The 26280-nt window shown below is 32.4% G+C and overlaps 2 protein-coding genes across 2 annotated transcripts; one reads left to right on the forward strand and one right to left on the reverse strand.

The window, feature by feature from the left end:
• Positions 1 to 11355: 11355 nt before the first annotated feature.
• Positions 11356 to 16948, reverse strand: ca (RCC1 and BTB domain containing protein claret). The gene is given in 3 exon segments (XM_040715997.2): positions 11356 to 13026; positions 13029 to 16082; positions 16172 to 16948. Coding segments are annotated over 3 exon segments (4809 nt in total). The 5' UTR covers positions 16682 to 16948; the 3' UTR covers positions 11356 to 11781.
• A 3967-nt stretch (positions 16949 to 20915) lies between these two features.
• Positions 20916 to 23200, forward strand: GatB (glutamyl-tRNA(Gln) amidotransferase subunit B, mitochondrial). The gene is made up of 4 exons (XM_040714809.2): positions 20916 to 21081; positions 21146 to 21606; positions 21671 to 22188; positions 22249 to 23200. Exons 1-4 carry the CDS (start codon positions 21064 to 21066, stop codon positions 22890 to 22892), a joined length of 1641 nt encoding a protein of 546 aa, XP_040570743.1. The 5' UTR covers positions 20916 to 21063; the 3' UTR covers positions 22893 to 23200.
• Positions 23201 to 26280: the final 3080 nt, after the last annotated feature.

Consider the following 26280-nt stretch of genomic DNA (forward strand, 5'->3'; position numbering starts at 1 on the left):
TATTATTAAAGCGAAGATTGTGAGGGGTGTTTTTATGCTATACACATAACAATATATGTGACGGGGAACCCACAAGCAATTAAAAATTGATTCGAGTTGTGGGAGGGGAGGTGTCAGGAACTTGATATTATTATTTATGTATCTTGATATGATCTTTTTGAATAAATTTAATGTAATCTCAATTTAGAGTGAGTGACTCTTCATCTTTTTGAATGCTCCACATAAAACAAAGAAATTAAAATGGTACTTACTTCCATTTACGAGCATAATTCGATACAATAAGTTGCTTGTAAATCGATTAGGTCAAATAGACTCATAACTTGAGACATGGCTTGCACTTGATATCATGTTTTGAAGACTTACAACTCCAATTAATTACACAATCAAAGACTCTCTACTTGATTTAGACTCGATTGCACAGACTCACGACTCGTCTTGGACTCGAAAGCTACTTTATACTTAAATAAATAAAAAATACCTTAACAGTATGGATCCTATATTATAATTTTAAACTTGCAATGAACTTAAAAGAATTAAGAAGACTTGAACTGGCCTCTATAACAATATTGAAGGACTTTAACAAGTAAACAAACACTTGATTTTCTATAAGTGGACTTTTTCCCTACCTTTGGTCAATTTTAAGCCCTGCACGTATGTTAAAAGAAGAGATCAAAAAATGGCATGGTAACCATGATAGTTCGAAGAATGTTCAAGAGAAGAGAAGATTAGCTCTCATGACGTTTCCCTAAATTAGCTATAAGAGAAAGGAACACAAATCCTTCTCCGTATCTCCTATATCTATCCTCAATTATACTCTGAGTCCGGACTTACACTTGTAAATTACGAATCCCCAAAAAATCCTCGGTGTAACTCTACATCTTTATTAACACATTCACACGTATTTACGTTATACTTAGATATTATCTGTTCGATAATTATAGAATAATAATAACAGCTTTAGAAAATAAAATAAAAAACTTGCACTCGAGTCGCATTTAAATGTGATGTCAAATTTGACTTGGACTCCAAGTTTTAAGATATGGGTTGAATAGGATTTGAGTCTTGGACTCGCAACTAAATTATTATTAATATAGTTTTAGAATCATTTATGCTTTTATATGATTTTTTTTTTTTTAATCAATGACTCAAACTCCTCAATTTCTCAGAACACAGTGGGAAACCCCTCCCATTACGTTCTAGACTTTCATAATATAATCATCTATATTGTCTTTTTTACTTCTTTTTTTTAAATACCAATAAATAGGTACTAAGATTTTTTTCAAAGAAGATGATATAGAAATGTGAAAAAGGCAATACAAGACGTAGTCTTCATTGTATCACGCAACCTCTATTTCCATGTGATGGTATGCGAGTATTGGTCGTAAGCCAATTTCCTCGCAATTATAAAACTATTCTTCATACAAAAATATGGAATTGTTCATAGGACATGTCTTGTTTTTTCATATTTCTTCCACTACATTTATGCGAAAGGGAAAAACATATTTTTCTTTATTTTACAAACACACTTATATTCTCTTAAGCAGAGTTTCAAATTATATTAAATGGCTATATGCTTTAAAAAAACTGAAAATTAACGTGTCACCCGTGAAATTTGATGAATATCATGGTTAATAAAATACTGATAGTGAAGTTATGGTTGTTGAGAATGCTCCCGTCAGATCTGAAGGAGACCAATTTTTTGTTTATATGTTTCAGCAAATTACAGGTTGTAGAATCACCAATCCACTAATGTATATATACTAATCCTGCATCTCCTTTTAGGTCCTATTTTGAGCGAAGCAGATTCAGAAGATAACATAAAATTTTATCAAGATCTTGATGACATAACTTATCCTTAAATCATTAAAGGTGAGATTGAGGAAGATATAAAAAATGATGAAAATGCAATAGAAAAACCATCTAATGACTTACATCTTCCTAAAAATCTGTAAAAATGAAGGATTTATTATGTTGCTGGATATGTGGACAAATCCTTACATCAAAAATTTCCCACTTTGGGGTGTAATACTTCCAGCATCCAAGTCCATCACTTAAAACATTGTCAAGAGGGGGACTGCTTCAACCATCGGAATCTTTCTTGGAATTTTGAAAAAAAATACAGAAGCATTTCATTTAGTTTCAAGGGAATTTTTTAGATACCGGACCATATGTGATGGATCCACTCATTTGCATAATTGTGGAAAAGTATCCTAACGATGAAAATGAAAATATAAAAAATTTATTCGCACTCGTACATTCATTAGTATATTAATACTGTAAACAAAAGTAGCATAAAAAGAAAAACGTGCGAAAAACTATTAATTTCATTAGTTAAAAAATAGAGACGGAAATTATATATATATTTTTTTAGTCTCATTATTTAATTTTAAACAATAAACTTTCGAAATGTGAGTGTCTGTGTTATAGCTAAGTCTAAAAACCTTGTCAAGTAATTCCTCAGAAATTGAATGGCCAACATTTTATTCGAAGTACAAGAGTTCTTGTTTAGCACAACTGTAATGCTATTCGGAGCGAAGTTTTTTCTTGTGTCAAATCCACAAAGAGTCAATATGAGAACTGTTTGACTGTGGATTAATCAGATCTATTTCAATAAAGTATTCGTTTTACAATACTTAAGTTTAATTAAATCATTACATAACAATGCAAATCATATATATATTTTTTAAATTCATGATCCCTAGTAGATGTAATTATGTTGCACTTTATCACAATGACCCATTCTTTAATGTCGGGAGTGACGAAGTAACACGATCTTTTGTTAGATCGAACTCCACACATTCTCCAATGAGTCTTCATGAGTATCTTCTATTTGATGAAGAATGCTTATGATAATTTATTGCCATCCTAACAAATGGCAGTCAATTAAAATAACTTATAAGTAATTACAATATATATGGATTGAATATATTGTTCTTTGATTGAATGATAGAATTAATTATGACAAGGCTGAAGAGCTAACACAGAATAGCTAATAATCCTTCAATTTAATTTTGCTAATGGATTTGAGTGAAATCCGACAATCTTCTTCGTTCCTCACTGTAGTCCACTATGACAAAATGATCCTCTGTAGAAACTGAGACTTGGCTTCATATGCTTCACTACAACGTGGAAGATCCTCAATGGGTTTGAATGTCTTTTAATAAAATGGAGACCTTTTCAAATTGTAGAATCAAGAATATAGATTGTTTCTTTTTTTATACGATGGAAAATGTAAAGAAGACACTCAACTACTTATACACTATGACGTCACTATTAAAAGCGGGGTTGAAGTCAAACATCAGTCGTAAACATTTATGATATAACCTTGTGTTTCTATTAACCTTGATGAATATATAGAGGAGAGCAGCTTAGTTCTTATGACTTTTCATTAATATAAATGTGAGCAGCTATATGATTAAGGAAATAAACACAAGCCCCACTCTGTATCTAGCAATGTTATAGGCAGGAATTACAACGATGTCGATCCTCAATTCTTCTCCGAGTCCAACAAGGACTTACCCTTATAACTCCACAGCAAATCCTTAGATATACTCTTCCTCTTACACGCACTAATGATAATTTTATACCTATTGTTCTCTCTTCAGAATAATGATGACAGCTTTGGTAAAAGAAAAATTATTTTCATGTAGGTATTAAAAAAAGAGCACGATCTTCCAAGATCATACTTTTTTAACCTCTTGTGAGAAGCAATTGTTAGTTGATACCCACTTAAAAAGAGTAAATATTGTAACGAGTATTCAATATAATGCGCAAAACATTTCCTGCCGGTATGTAAAAATAAAATAAAAATGAAAATGAAAGTTTTAACCCTTACAATTTGAAGAATATTAGGGAAGAGAGCAGCTTACTGCCATGACGCTTTATTAGATCAGGCTCATGCAGGAAGGAAATAAACACAAATCACAGTCCGTATACTTATAGCAAGGCCATATATATATTGGAATTACTATGATGTTATCCTCAATTCTACTCCAAGTCCAGCAAGGACTTATACTTATAAATCCCGGGCAAACCCTTATTGTTGCTATCAGTTTTTCATGAGCACTCTCACTAGTTTTTACTTTCTACTTAGATATTATCTTCTCACATCAGCTTTGGAAAATAAAATAACCTGTTTAGGTTGCCAACTAGAAAATGCAACACCCGCTTTCTTGGTCATATCCTATACACCTCTGAGTATTTTCGTCTATGGCAAGGAAAAGGGGACTAATATAAAACTCGACATAGCAAATTTTCCTGTTTGTGACACAATGCCCATATAATTTTTAATTTATCTTGCATCCCGATTTTATAGATTTTAGAATTATAAATTAGAGTGACTACTAATTAATTGAACTAGAATACTTAATATTAAAAATCTACAGTAATTTGTCTTTCTTATTTTAACGAGTTCCCTAAAATGTAAATGTAAAGTTCAAACCTATAATATAAAAAGGCGGCAAAACCTCCAAGAGGCGAAATTGTATGTGGCAAATTTACTGGTGGCAAAAATGTTCGTAGTAAAAATACAGGTCACGCTTTAATTATATGACCCATTGTACATAGTTTCACTATACAAAATATTATATGCATAATATACTAATATTTATATCCATACAAGAATTTAACGTATTATAAGCAATTTTTTCTATGACTGATCATTTGATTATGAATAAATGAATGAACACAATGTCATATCTTTCTAATAGATATTAATAAATTCATAATTGAACTTCAAGAAAATTCAATTAATTTATGTCATCATTCTATCACAAGCATTTAGTTTACAGATTTGACACTGTGTTTGAGGGTTAAATAATAAGATCACAAATTCCATGTTACCATAAATCTAGACAGATTTTGGTAGGCAAATCAGAATGTGAGGGATGTTTGAACTTTAAAACTGTTTGTGCCACCTCCAACTTGATAATAATAATTGACTTTTGAATGGGAAAGATTACAAAAAGTCTAGGCAGGAATTGTCTCATTATTTGAATGGTTTTGTATGGTTTTATTAGACTCTTCACATAGTGACGTAACAGAGTGGCAGCAAGGGTTGCAATGCTACTAGGTATCTAAGTATTAGGGGACTCTGAGCTTTCAAATATTTTAATAATATAAAAAAAATTCTGGAGGCCTCTCGTTAATCTTTTCAACGAGCCTTACGTTACGTTATTTTCTATTACAACTTTATCCCAATAACATAAAAATTAACTTTGTATTTTTTGTCACTGTCAGTTGATTCTATTTCTACAACTTTCAGCAATATATATATTCTGACCGATGAATGGTTGAACTCAAGTTTTTTTTTTTTTCCGTTAAGCTTTTAACAATTAGTATGATTATTGGGGATGAAAATGTTGTTAAAATTGCAGTGAGGGTAAATTTAAAAAAAAAGTAGGAATATGAAAATAATGTTATAATGGAACAGGGAACTGTGTTTGTTACATGAATATATGTTTATTTATTTTATCATTATTCTTATATTATTGAAAAGTAAACATACGAGTTATAAGTATAAACTATAAAATAACCACTAGTGCATGAAAGATGAAAAGTACCACTGAGTTGTCAATAATAGTTGCAGAGTTACAAGTGTAAGTCCTTGTTGGGATTGCAGTAGAATTGATGATCGACATCGGAGTAATTCCTGCCTATATCATTGCTAGATACGGAGAGGGGGTTGTGTTTATTTTCTTCATCCCAAAAAAGTTTAATAAAACGTTATGACAGATAAGCTACTCTCCTTCAAAACATTTTTAAAATTGTACGGGTGATCAAAGTAATTTTTGTTTTCTTAATTTTAAACATATTTTCATCAATAAATACGTATCTCTCAATGATATCATATTTTTTATGAAGTTCTGTTAGGCATAGTTTTTATGCTTACCACAATTTAGACAATTTTACCATCCCTATTTATTATTACGCTAGGAATAATGGACTAACTACCAACTGATTTGGGTTTTTTTTTTCTATTCTTAGATGAAAGACGGCGATAAACAATAAAGATTGTATCGTGTAATAGGATCAGTATTCTGGACGTTGATTTTTGGAAGTGATTATAAAGCTATGAAGAATTCTCAACAATCCTTGGGGGATCCCACAATTTGGGAGAATCGTCTAGCTACCAACGAATACCGTTGCAAACGTTAATGAAGATCCCATCGTCCTACTATCTTATACACCCAACTTTTCCTTTCAATGTTTCTTTCTATAACTATCCAAAACACATTACTTACATAATTTCATATAATTGTAGGTAATGCTATAATCTAATTATCTTTCAAAGTACCTTGCAGATAGACACAGATTATTTATTTTAGATACTGAAATTGACTGCTAATGACTGTAGATGTTATGTATCGACTGATGAGTAATTATAATTGATCTGCATGAATGAATGGGTATTAAATAAAATCATTTCATTTAAAGAGTATATGTTGGATGTTAATGCCATAATACATGTAATACGAAGCTTTATTTGTAGAGTTGTGCCAAAGAAGGGATAAGACCAAAAAAAAACGAATATAATATAATGGCGTCATAACATAAGGTAGTCGATGTAATAATATGTATATAGAGATGAAAAAAATATTGATAATAGTCATTAATCATCCCATCTATATATGTAAAGTAAAGCTTATTCGTCCAATTATTTAATCTACATTTTTGCCTCTTAACATATAAAATGACATCAACTCCCGCATTGAAGTCTGAAATAAAAAAATGATGGTAATACAGTACATATACAAATAAAAGAAGAACAAAGACAAGTAGTGTTAGATCAGTCCTAGGACTGCATTCCTAATCGGTCTCCCCCCTCCTTCAGCCTTTTTCTAATCGATCCGGATTTTTTCACTATTCGTCAGTAATAAAGACCGATTAGTCTGTCCTTCAGTCCTAATTATCTTTTTTTTATATGTAGTGGTTCCCAAACAGTGTGTCTTGAGGAAAGTTCAAGTGTGCCGTACAACTTGTGACAACCATACATGATTTAAAAAAGCTTTTAATAATCCAAATAATTTGTTTAATTAAAATAAATATGCTAAGAAATTTGTAATTATCTTTTGTTGTTCCTTGTGCAATAAAAGTTTGGGAACCATTGTCATAAAGGGTATGTAGTTACGAGGTTTTGTGTACGTGTTAAGTTTCGTGTTTCGTATTAAGTCTAATAATTAATTTGAGATTGAACACGGGCTTCTCAAATTTTTGAACTTATGCTTGCGTGAGATTTTGAGATCTCATGTCAGCTTACTACATAAAAATATAAGAAAATCGTACTTCAGTTAGAAAAACTCGTTAACTAGAAAGAAAGATTTATCCTCCAACGTAATCTTCACACACGAAGGAGATGGTGATATCTCAGAGGGAACTGATGTCTGAGTCTTTTTAGAATGGCTACTTACATGAGAGGCAAACTCGTCAATCCCGAAGACAGTAGAGAACTACAGATACAGCGTAGAAAGAAGATTTTAGCTTATCTTGAGCCATCACTTCAACCGTATTTTCTTGCAATCCTTAAAATTATTCTTGAACTCTCAATTTTTTTGATTTTATCTGATAACAGGTAGAAACAGAAAAAGTAATCCAAATTTATATAAATAAACGAAAACTTGAGCAATTTTATCGCTGTTCTAAAATGGCGCTCTTGCTCCAGAATTTTGATAGGCGCTCAAATGAGCACCGTTTACTATTGCATTTACTTTATTATTTTATTATTAATAATTAGTTAGATTTAATCGGTAGAGATATATCTATCCTGTGCACAATTGTATATAGCAACTTCCACTTGAAGAGGAGGGGTGATTTTCTTTTTGATTAAACTCCACGTCTCGCTTGTGTTTTGCAACCTAAAGTTATGACATATTTAACTGGATTCCGGTGTCAGAACAAGAAAATATTATTTGGATCAATCTATTATTTCAATATTCTGTATAAATAATTTATTATTAGTTATATGATTCCTATTGTTTAATTTTGTATATTTAACATAAATGTATGATGGTATATTTATTATTATGTAGATTATATTTAATTAAAGCCTTCTTTTTTAAATTTGGAACTTCAAATATATTTCGAAATACTCTACTTTGTCGTTTCATTAGCTATTATTCTGAGATTAAGTTTATTATGAATTACAATTTCATGGAGTGTGACGTTTTCAAATCTACTGTAACGGATAAAACACGTCTAAGTCAATTATACGTAGTATATCTTCATTAAACATTTTACTAATAAATACTTTCGTTATCCCCTCAAAAATCATAATAAAGCAGGCAGATGATAATCACATCAGTATTTTAAACAATGATACCATGTGTATTTTTTTCCCCTTCTCCTTGCACGCGTTTTTCTCTACAATATTATCAACTTTAGACTAATAGCTAGCTCGTAGGCTTATAAAAGACAAATAATAACAATGAGTATTTGCTCGGAAGTTATTAGTGTAAATCCTTGTTGGACTCGGAGTAGAATTGAGAATCGACATCAGAGTAATTCCTTGCTGTAAACAGAGTGTTATTTGTGTTTATTTCCTACCTCTCACGGCTGCTTTCTTCCAAAGGACTCTAGGCAAAGAGTGAACATTCAAGGCAAGGATGGTAGGGCTGAGTAGTTCTCGACTCTGATTGGCTTAAAATTAGAAGCTGCTACGTGTTCCTCCAGCTAGGCATGCAACCACTCGGGGGTGAGTAAAGGAGTGAGTCTCCCCCTTAGTTAAAAGAGAAGAATAAGGGCGAATACGTTAGGAACATATTCTTTGCTGTGATTAAATTGTTTATTTTTCTCTAGAGTCCTTTACTTTCTTCTAATAAAAAGTCATAAGAGCTCAGCTGCTCTCCTCCCAAACATTCTTTAAATTCTCAGGGTGACCACGTTAATTTTCAGTTTCCTTTATTTTTACATACTGTCAGGGCATCTATTATGATTAAGGGTGATAATTTTGGTAAGAATACAAAAGCGTGCGAGGAGAAAAGAAGAATTACTTATGGCATCATTGATTAAATAATATACATCTTCTTCTATCAATCATGAACATTATAATTCCCGCTTTTATTATTCAATATTAATATAATATGAGATGGTGATAGTCGATAGAGAACTGAATAAAATCCCCAAAATGACGTCGCCTTCTGTCTGGATTTATAAAAATGGAGGGCCAGGAATTTGGAAAATACTTACCGGATGAGAAACAGATGGTTTGTCGGATTTGTCGATATAAATGTGCCTTTAGTCCCCTGTCTAGAATTACACGCCACTCATTATCCTCATCTCATAACTAGAGTATGGATATTTATCTATAAAATCAATTTAACGATGAATACATCAAGTCAGACTTTAACTTTGATCTCACAACGATGCTTATTGCATGTACCTTATCCATTGATAATTATCTACGTTCAAAAAATTTATGGAGAAATACACGGGTAAACCTATCCCTTCCCGAGGAACCATCATTAAATTAATGGAGGATGTTGGTACTGATGTCATATATAGAAATACATATAAAAATGTTTTGAGTCATCCACACCAAATGATGATCAAGTTATCAGTAAAAAGTATTTACGAATATCGAAATGGAACTCTGAATTTTGTACTATCTCACAGTAAGTATTCAATTTTTTTTTAAATCTAACCATAAAATATGATTCTATTTTAGGTAAACATATCAAGAATTATGATACACAACTCAGTAAAGGGCAAAAACAACTGCTTAAATGGTCACAACAACGGGGGTAGTAGCTTTGGATGGTTCGCAACTAGTTTGTCTGAGACTACTTACTTCGCTTTAAGACTTAGGTATGATAATTATGTTTTCCAATATTACATAGTCAATAAATATTACTTTTTTATCACTTAAGGCTTAGCTATGGTTGATGGGCTCCAAGAAATGGTGTTCAGAAAACTCATAAAAGGCAAAAACAACTGTTTAAATGGTCACAACAACGGAGTAGTTACATCGGGTGTTGCATTATAATTAACAATTGTGTATATCCATCATGATACTAGTATGTTGTTATATAAGCATACCTAAATAACGGGGGGAAAATCTTTTTTGATGCTCTTGATAGGTAGTAATATCGCCGGACATTACTACATAATTAGCTTTTGCTCTAAATCTTTACGATGAATTTATTTATAACATTTTTTTATTAGTATATTTATTGTCTAATTTTATGATTTTGACATTTACTTTATTATTAATAATTAGTTAGATCCCATCGGTAGAGATATATCTATCCTGTGCACAATTGCATATAGCAACTTCCACATGAAGAAGAGGGGTGATTATCTTTTTGATTAAACTCCACGTTTCGCCTGTGTATTGCAACCTAAAGTTATGACATATTTAACTGAATTCCGATGTCAGAACAAGAAAATATTATTTGGATCAATCTATTATTTCAATATTCTGTATTTATAATTTATTATTATTAATAGTTATATGATTTGAATTGTTTAATTTTGTATATTTAACTTAAATGTTTAATGGTTTATTTTTTAGTATGTAGATTATATTTAATTAAAGCCTTCTTTTTTAAACTTTGAGCTTCAAATATATTTCAAATACTCTACTTTGTCGTTTCATTAGCTATTATTCTGAGAATAAGGTTAATAATGAATTACAATTTCATGGAGTGTGACGTTTTCAAATCTACTGTAACGGATAAAAAACGTCGAATTCAATTATACGTAGTATATCTTCATTAAACATTTTGCCAATAAATACATTAGTTATACCCTCAAAAATCATAATAAAGCAGGCAGATGATAATCACATCAGTATTTTAAACAATGATACCATATGTCTTTTTTTTCCCCTCCTCCTCGCACGCGTTTTTCTCTACAATATTATCAACTATAATTATGATTTATGAATCACTGGGAATGGAATGCGAAGAGAATAAAACTGTAATATTTATCTACAAAAATCTCATTTCTTACAATAACACAAGTAAAAAGATGTTCATGGCGCAAGTAGACAACTTTAGTCCTAGGATATCAGTATTCAATATGTTTTTTTTTTCCCCTCTGATGTATGTAGTCTCTTTAGTCTAGGGTAGGTAATAATGGCAAAAGAAATTCGAAATTAAATTAAAATTTTTATAAAAGGAAGGAAAAGAATCAACTTACTGTAAAACCTTCCCTGACATAAACCCTAATACAACTAAGATCCGTTTTTGATTCCGCGGTAAAAAATCAATTCCATTCTTGGGTCAAAATAATTTGAATAAATTTTGACCCTGTAATTGTTTCCTTGTGAGATTTAAGATATGATCTGAAATATTCTATTAGAAAAAACCAAGGCTTTCATTATTATATATTTTTTTAAGAAATTAGTTTTCAGCAGGGTTTCTTAAATGATAAAGTGTTTACTTTTATTTATTTAATCATTTTTTGTTTTGTTTTTCAATCACATACTCACAATGAATACTCTTATCGTCCACAGTAGTAAAAGAAAAATGTACATATATAAATTTCATATACATAATAATAAAAAAAAGTCATTATATAAATTATGTAAAAATGGTTAATTTTTCAATCATATATATAAATAAATACGCGCGTCATATACGTGAATATCAGAGAAACAGGGATATTGTCTGTTCAGAAAAAAAAATAGCAAAGCAAAACTTGTATCTTAAGTTAATATAAAGAATATCAAATCAATAAATTTATGCAATATGTAGATTTATCACCAAAAATTTAACATTAATAATGCCTACTTTTTGTTCTCTCTTTAAAATGGAGAAAAAGAGCATGAAATGTTTAGTATTTTTATGTCTTTCGGACATTAGCTAAACTATCCATTTTATTTGGTTTCTGTGTCATGAGCCACTTCCTGAATTCTCTTTCATTATGCCAGTACTCATCCTGCTCTTTTAAATCATTTACAAAAATATCCCCTATTTTTAAACAAAATTCAGGAGTAAACAAATCAACTAATTTAGGACCTGAATCTTGATTGATGACAGGGCCTTTGTCGGTTCTACGCTCATTTGATGGACAAAAAAGAGTTATAACAAGTATTTGAAGCATTGTTGGAGAAGCATTTTCAATAATGAGTTTTTCCAAGTGAACAAAACTCCATTTTTGGTCCTGCCAACATGCGACAAGTCTTTCAAATAAATTCCTCCTTTCCGCCTTGCTTCTATCCTCATCCTCTTCCATGTCAATCTCTCTATTTTGAGTCTCAGCACCTCCACCTGATGTAGACAATATAGAGGCACTACGAGATGCTGACTGAGTTAAATAATACTTGAAAGCTCCAAATACTGCTTCGGAGGATGTGTGGATACCAGAAGGATGGCTCTTGATGATAGATTGTAGGGTGAATTCAAAAGCCTGAAGCATGTTTCCATCAAGTAAACTAATTTTTGAGGCAGCTTGAGGATTTTCGGATATAAGGCATTTTTTGATAAGAGTTTTCGTATCTAAGAATGAATAGAAATTTTCCAAAGTAGAATGAAGATACAAAGGAACATCAGTACAACTTCGAATATCGTAAGATTTCTTAGGAGGGGCACTTGGAAATTCTACTGACACAAACTTTGAAAAGTCTGAAAATTGAAAATGAACAGGTTTGTTAACACAATCCTGTGATGAGGGTGGTTGTGTTCCTAAAACGGGTTTTGGAATATCCCATGAATTTGGGGATGGATGATTAAGCCGAATACGCCGTGTGGGCATTAAAATTAACTTATCCTTAAAACTTCTATTGTTAATTATAGGCGGCTTTCTGAGAGTACCACAAGAGTTATTTCCCCATCCAAAAAGGGTACCGTTATGACTCATGGAAATAGTATAATCCATACCACAAACCATTCCAACGAGTCTATTATTTGATAACTCTTTGGTTTGAGTAAGCGTTTTAGAATCTTTTCTAGAATCGTTTCCAAGCTGACCTTGCTGATTGAGACCAAAGCCATACAACAATCCTTTGTCAGTCAAAATCATAGAGTGTTGATTCCCACCTGACAGTTTGACTATATTTCCGTCAACATTTTCAAGATTCAAAGCTAATGGACGTAAGTGTGGCATTTCATCCTTTTGTGGAGAAGAGATTTTTGTTGTATTTGAAGCTTCCATTTTTTTGCTTCGGTATTCTGGACACATATAGGAGCAAGAGCTCCTGAGTCTGATTTATTATTAATGTTTACTGGTAGTATTTGTTGTTTTTTGATATCTTTAATATTTGAAATAGATGTAGGTTCATCATTCACATTATTCTGTATGACGGTTGCTTCTTTGGAAGAGGATGTTGCCATTCTAGAATTTCTTAAATTTTGCAATAAAAGGCGCTTCTTAGATTGAGTTTCAAGTCGTATTATTTGGGGATTAGAGCCCCAGGTTAGAACACGTCCATGATTAGTTAATGCTAAGTTATGAAAAAATCCTGAGTTAATGCACTTAATGTATTCTCCGTCTCTACAAATAGAGATATCAGTCTTTATTGGAACATTTGATTTTTTTGTAAGGCCATTCCCCAATTGCCCAAATAAGTTATTTCCGAACGAAAATACTTCTCCCTTTGATGACAAACAAACAGAATGAGTGTATCCAGCAGCGATTTGACTAATTTTAACTTTTCGTAAGCTAAGAACACGCTGTGGAATAAGAACATCTTCAATATCATCGTGCCCCAATTGTCCATGAACCCCAAAGCCCCAGCTCCACACTCCTCCTTCCGAGTCTAAAGCCAAACTATGATAACGACCAGCACTTATGTCAACTATATGTTTATGGGTCAAAGATTTTATGAGAGCAGGTCTTTTTTGATCGCAACAGTTTCCATGACCTAATTGACCATACTTGGATAGTCCCCAACTATAAACACCAAATTCAGTGAGTGCTAGTGAATGATACGTCCCAGCAGCAACACTAATGACATTGATATTGTTTTCTCTAAAATAAGGAACTTCTTTTATAGTTTCAAAGTTTTCTGAGTAAGAACCTCTTCCGAGTGCACCTTTGGTCGTTGAGCCCCAACTAAATAAAGAATATCGTGATCCAATTTTCCTTATAAGGAGAACGTGATTACCACCGGCCGCAAGAATATTAACACGGCACTTATTAACTTTTTGGGATCGCCTGTCCTTATCACCGGCCTTATTATTAGAAATCTCAGTCAAAATAGGATTGAAAGTGGTATGGACTTGTCTTTTCTTTATGAGAAGTAAAAGGGAGGTGACAAATAAATTAAGAAATGATGATGCATAAGAAATATCTTCATGTTGAAAAAATGGAAGAAAAGCCGGATTTTCAGGCGCACTCATTAAGGCCACAGCCTGAAGTCCCTCTTCTTCTAAAAGAGGAAGTGAACCACTTAGGATTTTAATCAAATTTATTCCATTTATAGTTGATGCACAACATTCGAGATTAAGGGGATCTAATAGACATGAGAGAAGACTATTTCTTTCAACAGAAGGCATGTCTTGAAGAGATTTGGAAATTAACTTTAAGCGTTCTTTCCCAATTTCATTAGAATGATATTCACCAATTAGGTTTTGTATCACTTTGATAATAGCTCCAACTGCTTCATGGCGGAGACCTCGCGTCCGGCTAAAATATGACAATAAATCCCATTCTTTGGTGTCTGCTGCAAGACGGATTGCAAGAGTTTCATCAAAATGTCTATTAGAGTTTATAAAACCCTTAATTTCATTTCGAAAATCAAATTTAGTACTCGGAGTAATCTTTGTTAAAACTTGTTGAAAATATGCCATAAGAGCTAAATTGGAGAGGTGGTTTCTTTCATTAACTGTAACATCCACATTTGGTGTCTTAAAAAGTGAAGATAAATAATTAAGTAGTTCAGCAATATGTCCAGAATAACTAAATTTTAAAACAGCCTTTAGATGTTTCATGCTGGCAGTGCGATATAAATTTACTGCTCCAGTACAGTCATTATCTTTCAATCTTATATCACCAGCTAGCTCTAATAAGCTTTTAGAGTCTATAACAAAAGCTGAAGCCACTCTTTCTGCAAGGACCATTTCTCCGCGCATGGAAAGTTCTAAAAAAGAGCTAATTGGATCTCTCTTGAGCGTTAAAAGATATATCCCTTTATTAGTAAATACAAGAACATTTTGAAACAAACGCCGGATACTTTCTTGCTGAGTCAAAGACTCAAGACGATGCTTTACTTCAGAATTAAAATTATCAAACTGACTAGGAGACTCATGATTCAAAACATCACATTCAGCTTCATGTTCTTTCTTAATGACATGAAATCCAAGGACTTCTTCACCACTCGCTAAGTGGAAAGATTGTACTAAGGAATCACCACGTATGGACCTCGAAGGATCTGTCTGAAATTCTGCTTGAGCAGAGGAAATTATATGAAGAACTTCGCCATTATGTTCATCTATTTTTTTCTCATCTTCTTCATCATTCGACTCATCGTCGTCGTCAAAACAAGATGTTGAAAAATTAGAGCCACACCCTGAGGCCAAAATGACTCTACTCATTATTAAAACTTTTTTGGCATTTCTTGGTAGTTTGTAAGCTTTTCCAGGAATAACTTCTAGATCATGATTGTGAACTGTTAAAACAGCTGAGCTAGAATGTACACTTGCAAGGATCCGATAGTCAGGGGTATCCTTTCCTTGAACTGAAATGAAAGCATCACCCATTTTAGCTGATAAGGACTCTGGGCGCGATGTGTTTCTATTGGGCGAAGACTTACTAATATAGGATGAACCACCCCTGCGAACAAATAAGTCTTTACCCTGAAAAATTTTTTTTCTTAAAGAGGATAAACTCCCAACTGACATATTTTTTATCCCAGAAGCAATCCTAGATCTCGGAGGTGTAGAAAGATCATCAATACTATTCGAATTTTTGAGCGATGGCAGTTGAGGACGGGGTGACTCACAACTCACAGGGGCTGGTGGAGGTGTGGACGATTTTCCTTCTTCTAAACGAGGCCAACAATAGCCAGAAGACCTTTGTTCTAACAATAAACGCCATTGTTTTTGTAAAGAATCAGTGACGATAACATAGAAACAATCCATTGCCTTATCCCATATCACATCCAAACAAACAATTGCACATTTAGAGAAGGAAACACGACCCATCTGCAAATATAATGATATTGAGTAATAAGTAAGTATGTTTCTTCTATTATAAGTATATTGTGAATGATTGTGAGTGTATTTCCACTTACTTCAAGAGTAGAGACAAGGTCGACAACAATAAGAAAACCATCTTGTGTGCCAATGAGTGCAGCAGAGACGAAATCGCCATAGTTCCACCAGAGAAGAGACTTTGCATAGGTAGGAGGACTAGACCAACGAGGGTGGATAGCAAATAGAGATTCACCATCCCTTGGAATCCATTCCTTGCGGTGAAGTTCTTGCTTGCAAGAGGATGAGAAGGGCATCAGGGATTGGGTCATCGTCAAATGCAGCGTTCCGTCTCTCGAAAGAAAGAGAAGAAAGTCGGACTGAGGACTGAAGACAGCCGCTTCCAGCTGCAAATTCGGCACTTGGAACCATGAGAGTCTCTCAATTAATGCAGGATAACGACCCAAAAGAATGCGTGTTCCTTTGGCAAGAATGCAGACGAATCCGTCATACGAGTCGGAACTCCAGGATTGAATTGAAGGGCTTTGGAGATGGGAGGCCCATTGCTCCAGAGCGAACAAACGCTCTCTTGGCAACCAGGAAGTAGACATGGAAACCCCTCATTTAACCATTTCAAAGGCTTTTCTTTCTTTTGGACTAACAACTACTCAACCCCCCAAATTCTTTAACTCATTATTTTACATTTCTTTCTTTTCTTCTTCTTTAACTTCTATCTTTCTCTTTCTCTCTTTTCTTCTTCTCTTCTGACCCGCCTCCAGCATTCCTCAGCAGCTAGATAGCGCATGAGTGCACGCAGTGCCTACCCCTTTGAATTTTCTTACTCACATTAGTCGTTACTCGTTACTGCTTACACACTGTCAATAGCTAGTAGCAGCAACTCTCAACTTAGCATTCTCAGCAGCAACACTTCATCGTTCAAGCTTTTTTCTCTTTCTAGATTCAAACAGCTGTTTTTGAATAATAAAAGGATCCCCCTTTATTACATTAATATTCGACTATCTTTATTATCCCCATAGGTATTACTATTCATAAATACTTTTATTCTTTTCTCATAATCCGATTCCTTTATCTTTTGCTTAAATACATAGTTGATTTATTTTTTTGAAGTCAATATGACGATGAAAGCCATAATAATTAATAATTATTAACGTTCTTTGTTTCCAGGGTCCCACAACAATATAATATTTATTATTATATCCATTTATGTAGAGAAAGAGAGAGAGATAAAAGAAAGATTCTATTTTATATTTTCATCCTTGTTACTAAGGATGAAGACAAACTGCTGAGGGGGGAGGAACTCATAATAGTTTGGCAATTTTGTTATTATGAACTTTGTGGTACATTATTTGAATATGATTCTCATTTGAGGAACAGAAAGGAATGTAATTAATTTATTAATACATCTTTAGTTGAGGATGATTTCAGCCCTAGTAAGATCCGAATTATAGATCTTCCTGATTTAAAATGTTTAGGGTTAAGCAAGATCAATATTGGAATATATAGGTAATTAATGATAATTAAGTCCCAGGTTAGATGTTGATATGTGGTAATTAAAAAATAACCAAATTATTGAATATTTTGTCAATGGATGTCAAGTATCAAATATGACAGAGGCGTAGTCTTTAGCCATGGACAGGGGTCCCAGGATAGGTTTTAAGTAGTGATGTGACACGGGCAAAAATCATAATTTGGTTACTCGAATTTTATGAAGTAAACAAAAAAGACGCTAAAAACTCGGCTAGTGTGTCTAAAATGTGAGTATTTACTCGTAACTCGTCAAAATTATGTAACCTATTACTTTTTTGATATTATAATTTATAATGTAAATCCTCAAAACGTATTTTTTTTATTCGGATTCAAAAAGTTTCGCGTCTACAGGAGGAAAAAAGCAGCTTCACACGAGCCAGTTAAGAATGTGAATCTGTTATTATAGTTACTAATTATAGATAAAAAAACAATTTTTAAATGACAAACTTTCCATAATCTGTATATATAGAGAGGTCTGGAAAAAAAATGACGAAGGAATAAATATTAAGGAAAAGATTACAGGAGAAAAAAAAAAAGTGGAAAAAATTCGTTTGAACTGATATAATACCTATCAGCAATAGAATATTATATATTATTATTAAGATAAAATAAAATAAACAAACACGACAGCGCTTCGAATGCAAGAAGTGCTTAACAATTATCACATAATTCTCCCGTTACTCATGGATTGACGAACAAGCAATCGCATAATATTAGGCAAGAGACTTCGACTTCGTTGTGATCCAGGATGTGTCAGAAGAAGAGGCAGTTGGCTGTGGTGAGACAAACCATTGAGAGGATTCGGAAAGGTAGTCAAAGGTGGAGTCGTTGTAGAGTGTGAGGAAAACTGTAAAGCTCAGTACAGTTAGATCAATCTGAAATTGCAATAGAACAATGGTCTTCGTCTCTTCATAAACCTTCTTTCTTGAATCACTGGCTGCATTACGTAGATACCTAAGGCTAAAGGACTCGAATCATAGAAGTTGTATATCTATGACTGTTAATCCATACTTCTAATCTATCTAGCCAAGTTATGAAATCCATATCAAGTGACTTATAGGGTCTTTCAAATAAATTTAATTTGGTTAATTGCGGTGCGAATGGTAGGGCCCAATTCTATGGGAAGGTTTCAATACCTCAAAGATTTCAGGTGTATTATATTTCTCTTAACTGTGTTGTATTTTAAAAGTTTGGCATTTGTGAAACTGTTTTGTCTATCTAACTCAAGGTTTACCTTTCAATTACAGAGAAATACAATTTTTTTTATTTATGATGGTGGGTATTAGTCCACTTCTGGTGATCTTAAATACATTAATAATTTTTCAAAGGCCCTTAAAATGTCGTTTTCTGAATAAAATATATTCTATCAAATTAGTGATTTCTATCGTTATTTTTGGCTTATGTATGTTTAAAAAATGCATAATTTTCCAATAATTTAGATCAAATATAAATCAATGGAAAAAAATCAAAAAAAGTTACTAAAGAGGATTTACTTAATCATAAAAGTTATATCTATCAATTTGTGAAATTGGTCAATATCTAGTCATACGCCCTCTTTTAGATACTACAATTCTATTTGAATAAAATAAGATACTAAATGTCGTATATGTAAATATAATAAAGTAAAATATCTTTATTCGGATAATCACAACATGAATATTATACATTAGTTAGTATCTTAATGTTGAAACGTATTACACACAAACATTTGGACAAATAGAGCGACACATTTTTAATTTAGATGTGCTTTTCATATGCTTAGATCGATCTTAATTCATTAAAGATAGAAATACTTCCATGTTTTATAAGCACAAAAGAAGAGATTCGAGATACTTTATCTAAAACAAGAGATACTCGATTTTTAATATATAGGGATGCCAATTTATCCTAAGAAGCGAACCAAATCAAGCTAAACTATTATTAACTTTTCCTTTTTTTCCTTGACATTTTTTGCTAAAATCAAAATAGAATTTGTTTGTGTCCTTTATGGGTGCCCACACCGTTGAACCTAGGATTCTGAAATTTTGCATGGGTGTCTCTTTTGCCATTTTGGGGGGATATAACTGGGGCTTATTCTATACCCAATACACGAAAACTGTTTTTTTGAGTTAATCAAAAAGTGACTGGCGTCTCAAAAAACAACTATACGAAAAAGAACGTTTCCTAAATTTCTTCAAAAAAAAAAAAAAAAAAAAGGGTACAAAATAGAAATACGTAAAATTGCAGTTCCGTTTATTTCAGGGGCAAAAAAAGAATTTATTTCCAATGAAATATTGGATTCGTAGATGAAATAAAGTTTGTAAAAATTTGCCTGGAGATGCATTTGCATATAAATATGACAGATAAAAATTTTGTTTAACTGAAATATCTGTAATTTTCTGAATTTTTTTTTTTTTTTTTTTTTTTCATTTTTTCATCAAACATCAATATTCTATTTTTAAGATGAAATGACACAAAACTATGCATTTTGAACATAAAGATTATAATGTAACTGTTTTATTGTGTTTTTTCAATTTCCCAAAAAAAAAAAAAATAACTTTTGAAATATTTGCAAAAATGAACCAGTTATCGACAGTTATTTTTTCGTCGACATTATTCTCCGTAACTTATTTGTTTTTTCATGTTTGAAAAAAATCTTGGTAGGTTTGTGTTTCACTTTACAATAATTTTCTATAAATGCTATTTAATACTTCTTTTTTCCAAAATTAGTGTAAATAAGTGTTCCGCAATTTTCTTTGCGAAATTTGGTTTGACAAAAATAAAAGATGGACTTCCCATTTAGACAATTTTTTTTATTCGTATATGTTGGTATGTTATTTGAAGTTTATCACAATTTTTTTTTTTAAATTCATAACAATACATAAATTGTAATGCATACCCACGCCGAAGGGGTCTAAACATTAAGAAGAAAAAATATTGACTATTGTCAATGTGATTATCTGCTCCCTCCTTGGCCCGAGCAACACCGGGTAATCTTTTTCTAGTCTTATATGAAATATGATTTTTTTTACTGACAAATTTGTTAGCGTGCAAAAAGTTTTAAGTAAAGTCAGGGGCGTCCGCAGGCAGTGAACTCGAGGGGATTTAGTCCCCCTAAATCAATAAATTTTTTCCTTTATCATCCCAAAAAGATCAGTTTGGCAAAAACTCTAAGTTCGATACCCATGAGAGTTTTCAAGCAAGTAAAGAGTATAGCTCGTAATACCTCGAGTGCATTTTTTTATAAACTCGAAAATACTCGAGCAGACGGCACATTACTAGTTTTAAGTTTTGAGGAGAAGAGAGAAAGAAAAAGTTGCGTTATAATTAAAGAGATCGGAGGAAGAAGGGTTTCATACTCATCAAACCTCCCTCTTTTTTTTTCCTCATAATACATTTAATTTATGAGTTATTGAGATTTGAGCTCATAGTTATGCAATTGAATCATAAGTCATAACTATGATATATGATTAACTTTATTAAGGTGAGTGTGACTAAAAAAAAGATGAGTTCCTAATATGACGAATGTTCCGTTTGTATTGGATTAGAGAAGAAAGAGGAAAATAATGTGGAGAAGAGTTAGTTCTGCATTTGAGCCTCTCGGATTCTACTCGAGTGGAGTTGTGAGTCCAAGTCCTTCCCTCCGTGGACGGAGAGGAGCTTGGGAAAGTGTTATTGGCCTGGAGATTCATGCTCAGATTTCATCCGAGACTAAACTATTTTCTTCTGGAAGAACGCCTCAGGGTGGATATCAATCTCCAGTGAATACATGTGCCTCATTTTTTGATGCAGCTCTACCCGGAACTTTGCCGATTTTAAATCAAAGGTGTGTGGAGGCAGGGATTCAAACTGCACTTGCACTCGGCTGTACCCTCAATCTTATTTCAAACTTCGATAGGAAACACTATTTCTATGCAGATTTACCTAGTGGCTATCAGATTACGCAGTCTCGTCTACCTCTTGCAGTTGATGGAAGTGTTGCATATTGGGTAATACATCCCGACCTCAAGTATTGTATTTCCACTTACTTGTAAAAATTACTATTTCATTCTTACTTCAAACATCCATTATAGGCCCTTCAAAACAGTTGCTCCAATCATTCAACTCCAACTGGAAATGGACTCAGGAAAGTCTCTTCATGATGATCAGGATAAACAAAGTTTAATTGACTTGAATCGATGTGGTGTGGGACTCATGGAGATCGTATTTGGACCGAGCTTGTCCGGTGGTGAAGAGGCAGTATCTCTAGTCAAAGAACTGTCTTCTATTATGACCAAAATAGGATCTTGCTCGTGCAAAATGGAAGAGGGAGCCCTTAGAGTGGATGCCAATATATCTGTACACCGTCCTGGAACACAACTTGGAACTCGCACTGAGGTCAAAAATCTTAATTCTACAAAAGCTCTCTATCATGCAATTGAGTACGAAGTGGAAAGGCAAATTAATATTTTAGAATCTGGGGGTTCAGTAATCAATGAAACTTTGGGTTTTGATAGTGAAAATAGAAAAACTATTTCCATGCGTGAAAAAGAATCTAAACTCGATTATCGTTTCATGCCAGAGCCTAATTTACTCCCATTAAAATTAAAAGGTATGATGTCTTCATACTTTAACTAATTTAATACCATAAAAAAATGAATATTTCGTTCAGATTCACTCGTCGAAAGGGAATGCAGCCATGCCAACAATGATTTTTTGGATGTTGACTATTTTCGAAAGAATTTGCCTCCCCTACCAGAAGAGCTACGAAAGGATCTCATAGAACAATACGGGATAGACATATCCATAATCAATTTTGTGATTAATGAACCTGTAATTTATAAATATTATGCTGAGTCATTAAAATATGGCGTGGAAAATGTCAAGGTCCTTATATCTATCCTCACAACTTCTATTCAAGAATTACTGAAAAAGGGACATAATTTGGAGGAGGATTCTAGTTTGACACCTGAAATTCTAGCTTCTATCGCAAACGCGAAATATAACAAAACATATTCATATCAGGCCTTAAATAAGTCTTTAACATATTATCTTGAGAATCAAAATTTATTTATTCCTCTAAAGGACCTAATTGAAAGAAATGGGTGGGATAATAGAGATGAAGACCCATTATTAGATAAGATTATGGACGAGATATTAAGTGATAATTACAAAAAAGTGCAAAAATATTTAAATGGAAAAGACAAGGAGTGGAAGGGTATCATTTTTAATATACGTAAGAAATACAAGGACCATGAGAGTTTGGATGCCATTATAGAGGGAGTCCAGAGAAAGTTGACTGAACAGAGAAAATAATCATTACATTAATAATTCCTTTCATTTCTAGAATTTAAGTTTCACATTTTTTTATTAGCAATAAATTCAAGATCGTAAATTTCCATAAAACGCGAAGAAATATTTATGTACATTGTACAATTTATATAAGTCACGTACGAATCATGAAAAGAATTAATTCTTTATTCAGCCTCTTCATTATTTATTATTAATTTAAAATAAAATGTTCATCTAGACTCAGAATGAAAAAAATGTTTTGTATTTGTTGAATGTTTCCATGGTATTGCAAATTCATAAATTTTGTCCAATAAATGTAAATGATAATTTGATTGGACAATTTCATTAGTATTTGCTTGCAGAAAAAAGACTTTTTATCTCGTCCTTTATGATAATTGAATTAATTTAAAGTAGTTACCTACATGCATATGTTTTTCATCTGCATAATATTATGTCATGTCAGTGTATTTAGAAGCCAGAGTCAAGTATGGAAAAAGATATGTATTAAATTACAATAAAACGAAGAAAAAAAATATATTGATAAGTGACTTTTAAGTGAGTCATGCAAAAGAAATGTATTATTATTACCTACTCCTTTATGACGTTTAGACAGGAGTATATGTATCCATCTCTTTTATTTCCTAGGTACATATAACACCTTTCCATGATTGATTCTTTTTTTACTCAAGCACTCAAATATGATTATATTATTATTATTCATGATACATCGTAGCACTTATACAAAGAAAAAAAATTAAAATGGATATGTATCTGTTTAAACATGCTAAAAATCATTTACTTAGAATTCTTATATAAATACGATACCCTAAAAATTTGCAATCTTTTTCTCAATAATATTTTAATGATGAATGGAATTTGGACGTCTATTAAAATGTTGTTGTTTTTCATAAAAAATAGAAAATACATAGGTATTTAATTAGTTCAAGTAACTGCTTTTAATCGCATTCCTGTGGACGTCCAAAGGATTTTTTGAATGTTTGTTTGTTTGGGAGTTAGTCCAGAAATAATTAATTATATATTAGTAATATCTTGAGATACGAGTGCTCCAACATATGAGTTTTTTTAAATGCGAGCTGGATTCTGATCAAAAATTTGCTGTGACATACAGGAGTTTAGTTTTATTATTATTATATGAGCGGGTTGACGGGACGCGAAAGCTGCTTCTAGTACGATTTTTCAAGGTTATTTTCCTATAAATGTTAAATGGCTTTGACTTAACAGCTCTGACCAGGAACAAATTGAACTCATGTGTCAAGATATTACTGTAGGATAAATACTCTACTTAAGGATTCAAATAAAGATACTGTTCCTCAGTATTCGACCTTAATTCGTAACATAACTGTGGCCGAGAAACAAAAACACTCGCCAGAAATTCATTTTTTTCACTTCCCAAACTATGATGATTAAAGAGAAAAAGACACTGTCTATTAAAAATTCAGTTCCGAAGTTTATTTAAACTCTAATGAGAATTTGTAGTCATATTTTTTGATAGTATTAATACCCAACTTCTAACTTACAATGATACTACCTCGGTATTCGTATTACTATCAAGTCGAATAATTGGTTCTTCTGAGGAGTAGGTAGTTACATGAAGTATTCGTATAGTCAGGAGGGAACTGAATCTAAATTTACCACCTATTTTTCCCCAAGCGAAGTACCTAAAAAGGGGTCGAGGAATTTAAGAGGAAGTCACACATTTATTTATCAAGAGGCGTACTTATTTTCTCCCGGTCAATTACCTTGTAAGTATGTATTTTTGTTCACCAATACTCAGTTTATTCCGGGTTTCGTTATACATAAGAGTGGAAGGGGCAAATTTGCTGAAGGGTAACTAATAAATAACATTTAAAAAAATATCATTGGATCTTAAAAAGGACATTTTAGTACGAATTGAGGGGTAAATATAACCTCTATCAAGGTTAATAGAAATACAAGGTTATACCCAAGGTGGTCCACCACCTTGGTTAACTTATAATGCCATAATGTGTGTAAGGCTTCCACCACGCTTTTTAATATTGACATCATAGTATGAGTGGTTGCGTGTTTTGTCAAAATTTGTCTTTCTTACCTAGCAGTCGGTACGATACATAATATTGAAAATTCTAGCAATAGTGATGTCATAGACTATGATTGATTGTGTGTTTTGTCAAAATCTGCCTGTCTTGCCCAGCAGTCCGTACGATACATCGAATTGAAAATTCTAGAAAGCCCGATTACATGATGGTCTAACTTCGTATTTCTATTAACCTTGACCTCTACCGCTTTTCCGACGACCTTGTTATAGTACAATTTTTGATTTTCATTTCAAAAACCTTATAATAAAATCCACAATTGAGATGCAAAAAATATAATGCCCTTTCGTAGCCAGGGCTGATAATAAGATTTTTTTTGAGGGAGGGGTTTTTCATTGAATGTTTTTTTTTTTTGTTTTTTTGTTTTGTTTTTTTTATTTTTTCCAAATTTGACAAATAAAACTTAAGAAAAGTGACGAAAGACAAAATTGATAAGTAACTTTTTTTATAAATGAAAAATTAAAAAAAAAAAAAAATTCTGAAAAAAATTACGGTTTAATTTTTTGGAAAGACACAAGATTTGAACGAACAAACTTAAAAAAACTCATTTTGTTTGCGAGTTTGATTTAAAAAAAAAAACAACACGATAATAACTTTACTTTTTTTTAGAAAAACAAATATGAAGAAAAACATTTTTGAATAATTTGACTAAAAACGTTTTCTTTTTTTTGCACAAATTTGTCAAAACTTTTAGTCAAATAAGTGTAGATGTACTTACAGTCCTATTCATGGCACTGAGTCTCTGGATTAAAAATCCCCTTTATATATACCAGGAACCAGTTACCCAAACTGCTCAAGGTATCACTGTACACAGTGCCGTATATCAGGAAGATTTTTCGGTCCGCTTTACAAGGGTGAACGGTTGATTTTCAGTGGTGAACGTGGGATATTTAAAGAGTACAAATGCTACAGCACATATTATATCTTGCAAGAATATCGTTCAATGGACCGTCTGACCATATTTTTCTTCAGACAAACATTGGAAAAAATAAAATCAATAGGAAAAACTCTAGACGGAAAGTCAATGCCAATCTATTCAGGAAGGAAGGAGTATAAAATGCACGGGCGAGAATAAGAGCAAAAGTTTTGAAATATGAAATTAAGTCAAACAATTTAAAACTCCTTAAGTATTTAGAAAAGAATAATTGATGAAGTTAATGAATCAGATTATAATGGACTATATAACAGCTACATCTGCAGAAAAGATAGCAGATTATGATCACAATCACCTTGTATAGCTCCGGCATCAGGCGAAACACTCCAGAGCATATCAACTCCGCAGCAATTTGTGACGAAACCATGTCTTCTGCGTCAATATT

Source organism: Lepeophtheirus salmonis, chromosome 6 (assembly GCF_016086655.4).
Source record: "Lepeophtheirus salmonis chromosome 6, UVic_Lsal_1.4, whole genome shotgun sequence".
In the NCBI taxonomy this organism is placed as follows: domain Eukaryota; kingdom Metazoa; phylum Arthropoda; class Copepoda; order Siphonostomatoida; family Caligidae; genus Lepeophtheirus; species Lepeophtheirus salmonis.